The 10,423-nt window shown below is 33.3% G+C and overlaps 1 protein-coding gene across 1 annotated transcript; it reads left to right on the plus strand.

Annotated features, from left to right (window-relative positions):
• Window positions 1-7,063: 7,063 nt before the first annotated feature.
• LOC121124478 (uncharacterized) lies at window positions 7,064-8,876 on the plus strand. The gene is made up of 2 exons (XM_040719632.2): window positions 7,064-7,123; window positions 7,186-8,876. The coding sequence occupies exons 1-2, from the start codon at window positions 7,109-7,111 to the stop codon at window positions 8,461-8,463; spliced, it is 1,293 nt and encodes a 430-aa protein (XP_040575566.1). The 5' UTR covers window positions 7,064-7,108; the 3' UTR covers window positions 8,464-8,876.
• Window positions 8,877-10,423: the final 1,547 nt, after the last annotated feature.

The following is a 10,423-nucleotide window of genomic DNA, read 5'->3' on the forward strand; positions in this document are numbered from 1 at the left end:
AGAAGAACAATTCTTTAAAAAAAAATTATTCCATAATTTGTTTTTCTTCACATCTGTAATTTTTCAAAGCCCTTCCATCCACCAACCCTCCGGATACCCCTTTAGGGTTTATTTCATTTAACACTAGGTAGTAAAAGTACTTCTTTACGTCATGGAAATAACATCTACCCCAATTACCTTAAAGTTGTCTATATTACCCCATTTAGGCTAATTTACAAATTTTTCTGACCATTGGTCTAGACCAACTCCATAGATGAATTGTATTTCAAATTCTGAAAATCCCCAGAATAACACCTTATGAAGAATTTTAATGAGTTGCATAAATATAATTTGAACAACGCATAAATCTGGGATGGAGAAAAATCTGCCCATAGATTAAGACAAAAATATTGGGTGTATATCACGCAATCTTTCATGCGAAAAGCTAAAGGAAAGAAGGACCAATCAGTTCACGTTTAAAGTTTATTTAAATTAAGGTCGTTGGTGTAAGATCACGGGCTGGAGGGAAACAACATGGGTCCAAATCCGTCTAAAAAATCACATAAGACCGAACTGAAAAAAAAAAAATCGTTCAGGACCTAGTTTCAGGAATACATGGAAGGGCACCAAAAAGTGGACTGTTAATAAATACTTATTTTTCTCATTACTATGAAAAGGTTTATAGTATTATTTTTTACTATTATTTTTCCGTTGTACTTTTGCATAAGCAAACTGTACGAATCAATTTGGCATTTCATCATCATGAGCGAGCAACAAGTACAAAGGGAGCACATCTCAGATCTCTTAGATGCTGGAGTTGATGTGATGATGATTACAGATATTGATAAGTGTTCTAGGAGCCTTGTTTTTAAGTAAACCAAGAGGGAAAAAAAGAAGAAGGTATTTCCAGGATGTCAAGAAGTAGATGACATTATTTAAAAAGGGATACGAAGTTCTTGTAAAGTTTGGCGAAGAGTATAAAGGAAGATCCCACTAAGTTGGTGAATCACCTCGCCGACGACTTCTTTGTGGCTCCTAGGGTCATCAGGTGGCCTATAAAGCACATCTTAGGATTAGTTTCTTTCCAAAGAACCCTACGCCACTTTCTGACAGAGGGCATGTAAAGGCTGTGATTGATAATGAAGGTGGCCACATTGACTAAAAATAAGTTCTACAAAAACCTTGTCTACGTGGATTGTTATCGTTATGTTTTTGATAATTATTGAAAGTACAAAATTATTGAGGTATTTCTAAATCAATCTCTTTAGTCAACATTTTTCTGCAGAGACTGGTATATATTTGCAACAAATGTATGTATTTAAAAGAACAATTGCATCATTATATATTCATAATATAAAACCTTGGACCAAGAATTCTATATCTGTAGATGTATTTTTTTTTTTTTTAAACTAAAGCAATTTATTAAACATTTCAAAATGTGTTTCATCGTTTTTTACATTAGTTATGGATTTTGATCCAAGCATGTCAGAGTAAAAGATTTAATTTTCTTATAGATATACTTGTATTGAGTTTTGATCTCAAAATCATAGACTGGCCTGAGACGGGAAACACATCCACTTTTTTAGAAATCAAAGTGTTGTTGCCTTATACTCGAATATATTTTAAGACAGTGTCTGAGCCAGTGAGCTGCAATTGCCCCTGCTAAGACTTCTTGTACGCCCACCAAAAATCTTCCGTTAAAGAGAATTAGATCCACAGAGTGAGGCATACATCCCTTGAACAAAACATGAATAGATTATCAAATGGCATGTGGCTAGGATATTCAAACTTCTAGAACAAAATGGATAAAAGGAGACTCCATTAATTCCAATTCAGGCGGAGGGGAAACATTTTTAAGGCATTTCACTAATAATATTAATTATATTGTACAAAGGTGCATGGCAAACTATATATTATTTATTAGAGGGGATGTGTCCACAGCCAAGTTACTAGAAATGCAAGGATATGCCATAACACTTTTCCGACAAATGTTTGACTTCCACCCCGCTTTTTAGTATTGACATCAAAGAGTATAACTGTTACCAAGAGTAGCTAAATATATCATTCCTTGACTATCATTGTTAAAGTACTGCCTTTATATTCTATGACATCATATCAAAGAATAAGATAAAACTCCTCAAATGTTCTTCCTTTTCTAATCTCAATCCGTAATTTATCAGGTTTGAGAATAATTGCAAACACCATGCTATGCAAAATCTACGTAGTTTAAAGTCGCGTATACAGGACCTTCTATAAATAGGTAGCGAAAGGATCATGCCACTTACTTTCATATCTAAATAACTGCGTCTCCACAGGGCTCATTTGCATATTCAATCATTGAAATGTTTAATTGAGGATGATGGAGATTACATGAACTGAGAAAGATAACCAAAAGGGGCTTCACCTTGACTTCTTCCTCTTCTTCTTTGTCTACGTATTCGTTAGGGTGGCACTTATTTTGTAAAAATTATAAAAGGGTCTTAAATCTTTTACTAATATGTTAAATTTCTCAACATTCTATGATTTATTTATTTTCAAACGGAAATTAAATGTAGAATAAACTTTAATTTTTTTACGTTCGAGTATAGACAGGGGCGGGCGTCTGCAGGGGGTGGGCTGAATTAATTTTTTTATGAATAGATGTGGATTTTGAATTTTTGTAAAGAAAACGTTTAATATTTAAACTTAAAAAAATTTCTTATAATATTTGAAATTTAAGTTTTTCAATTGTTATACAAAAAATTAAAATTTTCAGATTTCGTTCCTATTTTTTTTTCTTTTAATAGCTGTGTATTATTGAACTATTTTTGATTTTTTTTTTGTTCCAAATAATAATCGTTTGAATGGTTAAATAGTATAGACCAAGGGTTGGCAACATTTCAGAAAGTATGGGACAAACAGCTATATAGTGTCATGGCAGACAGCCAAACAACTATTGCAGTAGAGTCATGGTGTAAAACCATATTATTGAATATATCATTGAATTTCTGGTCAGCATAAAGAAAACGAGGATTCAATATAATTTCATTTAAACAATAATCTTATTTTGTAGAACAGGAATTATTCTGAAGGCTCTCAACTGTTATTTTAGATAAATATACCTAAATTTAGATGATTGTCTATGATAAGATGGCGGGCCTATATGGACCGTGGGCACAGGGATGCTGACCTCAGGTCTAGACATTCTACACATAACTTCTTTAATGAGCGAGTTAGTTCCGTACACTAAAAATCATAACTGTCTCTGACAGGTCTTGGATTTTCATACCGAATACCAACTCTGTTGTTTACTTGGTTGTTTGTTTAATCTCCACGCCATCTTGCGTCTATAAATGTTTTGTTTACTTGTGACCTTTCTTTTTTTCAATAAAAATAATGTATAAGTATATTATGGCATGTTTTTACACGGGAAATATTCTAATTAAGATATTAATTAACCTTAACAAATGTCCTTGTCTGAATTAAGTTTCCTTTAAATTGTAATTTCCTTAATTTTTCACTGAATAACATTTACTTAATTGTCTTAAAAGAACCCTGATTTATTATTTGAAAAAAAAAAATCCTCTAAGGATAGAAATACAATTTATTGTTGATCTCTTGTCGTTTATATGATATATTTATTGGCCATTTTATTATTTATACAAAGAAATTTAGGCTATCATTTAGAAATTCAAATAAATAACTACTCATTTAATGAAACATTACAAAGAAATATTATAATCAAGTACCTATTGAATACTATGTAGATCATAATAATATGTTATTTATTTTAAAAATCCATTTTTTTAAAGAAGTCTTGAAGTTTTTTATTCCTAAAATTCCTATAGAGAAAAAAAAAGAAGAGGAAAACAGTTATATAAATAACTAAATATATCTATAAATATATGTGCGTATAGAGCACATCTTTTTTGTACATTTTTAGCAAGGAATCATTAATTTTTTTGTGTTATTGAGGATTGAAAAGTATAAAATCCTTATAAAACAATCAAGTGCCCTACGCAAACATGAGATTATCCTTGGAATAAAAAATAATTTAAGGACAACATTCGTTTCGTGCATTTTAAATGTATATAATTACAACTCCCTTGTATCTATAAAAACCCATTTACAATGAATAAATAATTTTAAGGTTCAAGTTCATTAACTTTAACCTTATCTAAAAGATCTTCATCATCAATTAATATAGCGTAATATCTCCTTTTTTGTGACGCGTGATAAAATAATCTATGTACAATATCTCATCAGCTGCGTAAAACAACATCACGACATATATTTATAATCTCCATTTGGCATTACTTGGTACAACAGACATAAACACAATTCAATTCAAGCACCATCATAGTGTTAGAGCACTTTGTTTGATAAAATAGAAATTTGAAACGTAACCATGACATTAGTAGAAAAATATTGCATTATTTCTGCACGATCTCATTTTTCTCTATCCTAGAGGATCATGGAGTAATACCCTTGACCCTTGCTGTTGTTTATAGGGATGTACATAATGTAACTTTTATGATAGCATTTAATTTTACATACTTTTTTTTAGCTAAGTCTCATACATAAAAATATTACTCTATCAAAAATACAACCCTCTGCAGTGATACCGAGACCTCCATTAAAATGTGAACACTTTTAATTTTTAACTTCAAACAGATATAATTCAATAATTAACAATATCATTTCAACAAAATTTATACTAAAAATAGGTGTGTCGGGTCTGAGCACACTTCACCATAAATGTAGCCGCCCTTGGCGATAATGATGACTTCCAGATGGTGAGAGAAGTCATGGCACCCGCTACATATGTAGTTCTCTGTCATGGCTTCTAGTGCTGGCGACTGTGGCCTCGGTGTTTGGATCGCAGAGAATGAAATCCTATCCCTCTAGATGCACCCAAAAGGTATAGTCAAGGGAATTGGCAACAAGGCTGTAGGAGGGGGCAAAAGCGTCAAAAAAAAGAATTCAAAAGACACATCTAAATATTCCTGCAACGGAGAAGATGAGTTACCATAAGTGGCCTCTCCATCCTCACAAGGCTATTTCCACGCACATTTTGGCAGCCTTTCGGGACATTCGTGTGCGAAGCCGAGAAATCCCTTGTATGACCCCTCATGGGCATGGGAGTAATAATAGATTAAGGTCGAGTGCTTGAAATTATTTCATTTTTCGATTGGAAAAATTTAAAAATCTGTAAATATTATAGCGTAAATAATTAGTTAGAAAACAAAACAAACTTAAGCTCTGTATTTTGATAGTAGTCCAGAACTAGGGTACTTCCTGCCTCGACTTGTTTATTCTGTGTCTCTTATTGAGGTTTAAGTGAAAAAAAGTTTCTTAATGGTACTGCTGAGGTATGGTAAATCATCTACTATTCATCTTAGAATATGAAAAAAAAAAAAAAAATATTGTTAAATAATGTAGCAAATGGAATGTATTGGAATGTGATTTTTTATAGTGTCAATTTAGAGTACTAGCGTTCTGTAGATCCTTATTTAGAAAGGAAGACTACATGCAGTCTAATCTTCGATTGGTCTTATGACTGATTTCTTAATGTGTTTACTTACATAAAAGTCGAGAAAAAGATCCTAGAACGTGATAAGCGAAATGCCATTTGCATCTCCAGGACCTCCGTTTAAGCTGTCAGCCAGTCTGAAATGTTGGAAATTAAGAAGGATTCTATCAAAAAGGCCAAATTGGATACGTAGGAGTTAAAGAAAACAGCCAAGGCCTGTCCCCTCAAGTCCATGAGGGTTCATGCATGAGATATTAAGGTTTCACACCAGAATATCTAGAGTGCTATAAAAAAGTGGGATGATAGGACCTTGTGATACAAGCAGTTAAGTAAGCCAAGTGGAGAGAGGAAAGAAACTTCTTATTTGGCTGAAGGATAGTAAGAACAGGTCGATTGTTCGTATTGTCTCTGATAAGAAGATGTGGACAGTGGATCGAGAAACAAATAGGACAAAAAACAGGTACCTGGCTCTCTCTATAAAAAAGTTAAAACAATACACAGGGCCAAATTTCAGCTTTAGTCATGATACTTTGAGTTGTGTCCTCCAATGGAAAGAAAATGTCAATTTATTTTCCCCAAAAATCTTGAAGATTGGTGCCAATGAGTATATGAAGGTTGTAGGGGTTTTAGTTTGCCTTGGTTGCATATGGAATTCAGGGAAATCAATTGTTTATTCGAGCAAGACTCTACTCCTAGGCAGAAGGCAAAGACTACAAAAAATGGCTTGATTCCAATTTTTTTCATTTTTGCCTGTGGCTGCTCTCATCATCACCAGATCTGAATCCACTTGATTACAGCATAAGAACCGTTTGGAAAGGGAAGCTTGTGTTACCTCCCACAGCAATGTGGATGACCTGAAAGCTTACATCATTACAGCCTCGGACAAAATGGACGAGGCCCCTATCAGAAAGACTTGCTCTATCTTTAGGACCCTTTTGGAGGCTGTTGTGACATCTAACGGGAATCATATTCAATAAACTGAAGTATTCTTTAGCATTTTATTCGATTCAACTGCAAATGTGTGGAATAGTTAAGAAAATGATGAACAATTTAAATAACGTAGTTGGTATAACCTTTGAGCTATATATCATTGTTATTAGATACGTTTTATTCCAGGGTTTTTTTATATCCAGTTCCCTAACTGCGTTATAAAAAAGTTGGTTTTTTTTTACAGAAGCTTCACTCACTTCACTGTCAATGAAAAGTGATATATGAAAAAGCCTAGGGAGGCCATTTAAATTGGAGTCAGTTTGGATAATTTATAAATAGGAAGTCCATATGAAATTACATCAGATTTGAAGATATCATCATTATTTGATTGATATATATGATGTCCAAGTATTTCAAATTTGACTTCATAGCTTTAAGCATTGTCGTCAGTGTTTACTCTATCAAATATATGAGCACGTGTAAAGAGATGTGTCGTTCCTTCTATTTATTTATTTTTTTGGGCGGGGATCTTATTAATGAAGAAAATGGAGAAGACGAAGGAAAAACAAAGGTTATATTCCCACACACTCGAATTGCGTATTTCCCCCTATAAATACTCATTACTTGTCGTCATTTTTCATTAGTTATTTATACTCTGCTCCCAAAGGAACAGGTTAAAGGATCAACATGATTTGTTTCAAGGTACTTGTGAAATGTTATGCCAAATATTAACTTTTCATTGAACTGCATATTATTTATTTCAGGCTTCAATTATATTGACTATATTGACTTTAAGCTCAATCCTTGGAGATAACGTGCCATCCTATGAAACCCCTTCGTATGTAGTAAAGGCTCCAGTCTATAACTATAATTATGGCGTCAATGATCCCTCATATGGATCCATCTTTAGTCACAATGAGAACAGAGATAACCTCAACACAGCTGGAGAATATCGTGTTAATCTCCCGGATGGTCGTGTACAAATTGTTTCTTATACTGTTGATGGTAATGGATATTTAGCAGATGTCAGGTATGAAGGTAAAGCGGTATATCCTGAAGCACCCAATTATAAGCCAGCTTCTGCTCCCTACAAATCCCCACCAACTGCAGCTGTTTATAAACCATCACCAACTCCAGCTCCTTACAAGCCTCCACTAACTCTAGCTCCTTATGAACCTCCACCAACTCCAGCACCTTATGAGCCCCCTCCCACTCATACCCCTAATAAGACAGCACCAAAAAAACCTGCCTCTTATAAGGCAACTCCATCACCATACAATCCTACACCTTATAAGCAAGCTCAAGCACCTTACAAACCTACCCCTTATAAGCCAGCACCATACAAGACTGTCCCTTATAAACCAGCCTCTGGACTTTATAAAACTTCCCCATATAAACCATCTTCCAACAAGCCCACATCATCCCCATCACTAGAAAAACCTGCTCCATACAAGCCTTTGCCAGCACCTTATCAAGCAATACAAGCTGCATACGGTCCTCAGCCATCTCCCAACTTATACAAACATGTTCCATCTCAATATAAGTCAGCCCTAGCTTCACATAAGCCAGCTCCTCAATCGTACAAACTTGCTCCAGAACCATATAAACCAGAACCAGCTCCATATAAGTCAAGTACTGAATTATATAAACTTGCTCCAGCAGTATATAAACCAGCTCCTTCACCTTATAATCCAGAAATAGTCCCCTATAAGCCTGCACCTTACAAGCAAACCCCTACACCATTCAGCCCTCCTTCTTATAGAGATGGTATAGCTCCTTATCAGCCTAATCCAGCCCCTGAGCATTCTCCCAAAACTCCATCAACACCCTCTCCTTCCACTACAACAAATGCTTCCTCTTCTCAAACAACATCATATACTCAAGTTTATAGACCTTCCTATAACCCAGCAGGACCATATCGTCCAGCTTCATATTCACCCTCTAAGAAAACCTATGGATATAAACCTGTGACTGAGTCTAATACCCCATCTCATGAAGTGTCTGAAGAAGAGTCAAAAGCTCCCTCAGAATCTGAGGAATAAGCTATTTATTTAATTATATATTTTGTTATTTCATCTTTTTGTTATCCCATTTCAAAGTTTATATCATGAGGGTTTTTAGAAACATAAGTTATACATATATTTCACTAAAAAAAACTCCCTCTTATTATGTCTTCTAACATTGTTTGTAAGTACATTTAATTATGAAGGCTTTAAATACATTCTTTTTAATAAAGCTACAAATTAAGTATTTCGATAATATTTTAGGGAAGTGCCCTTGAAATTGCAAAAAGAATAAAATATCCTGGGTTGTAATTACATTCTACAAGGATTTTCACAATAGTATAGGCCTATTAATATTGATAAAACCATTAATTACTTATATTATTATAATTATATTTTGTTTTTTAGTTAATTTCGTGCTATTCTATTCAAATAAAATAATTTTACATCTCGATATTTGAATATTACTCCATATATCCTCAATATTTGTAATAATTAATAGATTAATTCGTTAAATTATACATATATTTATTACAAGTTCTCAAATTAATAGTCATAGTTATTGCCCATTGGTCAATTCAAGAATTTAAAAGTGAATTCAATATTTACGATGTGATTTTTCCTCTAAAAGGAAAAAAATATATCCATATTACAATGGTTCCCATATTTTTTTAAGTTCTACTCTTAAAATATGTGCCTTGACAATTTTCAAACCTTACATCTCTCATTGAGAGATGAATATATAATTTTGAGTGTATTGAATTCAAATAGATAACCTAATCCTATAAAGTTCAACCAACAGGCAAATGATTTAAGTTATTTGACTATATTGCTCAAAATTAAAGATTTTAATTCTGCATATAATGATAAATAAAAGGAAAAAATAAGATATACAACAAAGAAATAATCGAATATATTGTAAATATAGGCCCAAAAGGTTATGATAATGAGCAAGGAATATAGGACTTGTATATTTTGTAGCCGGTCCATTTTTTCGGAATTGGTAGTACAAGGAATGAATTTTCTTTTCCTTAGTAGTTGGCATTATTATTTTATTCCTGAGTATTAAACATTCCTAGATAGAAAAGTATCTATAATTTTTATAAATATCTGTAATAATTTTTGAGGAGAGGAAGGAGTTGATCAATGCAGATGCTTACATCGAACTTCTGGGGGTCTTCCTGAGAGACAACTTTCTGGATTGTTATGGATTTGAAGAAGAAATAAGGACTCACGAAGTCTTGCTGCTGTTCAGGAACGGTCTCTTTTACTTTTTACGAGTCACACATATGTAATTAACGGCATTGATAAAAGTCCTAAGTATCACTACAGTAATAAACAATATTCTTGGAATAACTAACTGAAAATGTGAGCTTCAGAGGTTGCGTCATACGGAGTATGATTTGTGTTTTCTCTCTTTCTTTCATTTTCTCTCAGGGCTGCTCAAAGTTAATCTAATAAAACTTCATGGCAGTTAAGTTGCTCTACTCTCAAACATTCTTCAAATTGTGAGGGTTACCACGTTAATTTTTGGTTTCTTATTTTTAACTTACCGGCGGGAAATAGAATATTCATCATTGTCTATATCTCTATGGGTGTGGCTTTAGAGATGAATGTGGGAGAAAATACATATAATTTCAAACTCCCACAAGATCACTTCAATCAGATACGTAGGATTGCTACAACCAGCCGGGAAGTGATTTTTTTTTAAATAGCTCTCAATTCACGCACAAATTATAGTCATAAGAGTTATATTACCTATATGTAAAAAAGTATCTTAAAATTAAAACCAATGTTTAATTAGTTTGGGCAGGAGGATTGTCTCACCATTTCGTTCTGGCTAATACCAAAAAACGGTTCCAAAACCGTCTAATGGTTATTTAAATTTTAATACTCGGAGCCAATATTATAAATCATTCAGCTCATTTAGATATTTTTGTTACTAATTTAAATTTTGATTCACGGAACAAATATGAAATATCACGCAACTCCTTATCCC

The sequence above is a fragment of the Lepeophtheirus salmonis genome, chromosome 9 (genome assembly GCF_016086655.4).
Source record: "Lepeophtheirus salmonis chromosome 9, UVic_Lsal_1.4, whole genome shotgun sequence".
Lineage (NCBI taxonomy): Eukaryota > Metazoa > Arthropoda > Copepoda > Siphonostomatoida > Caligidae > Lepeophtheirus > Lepeophtheirus salmonis.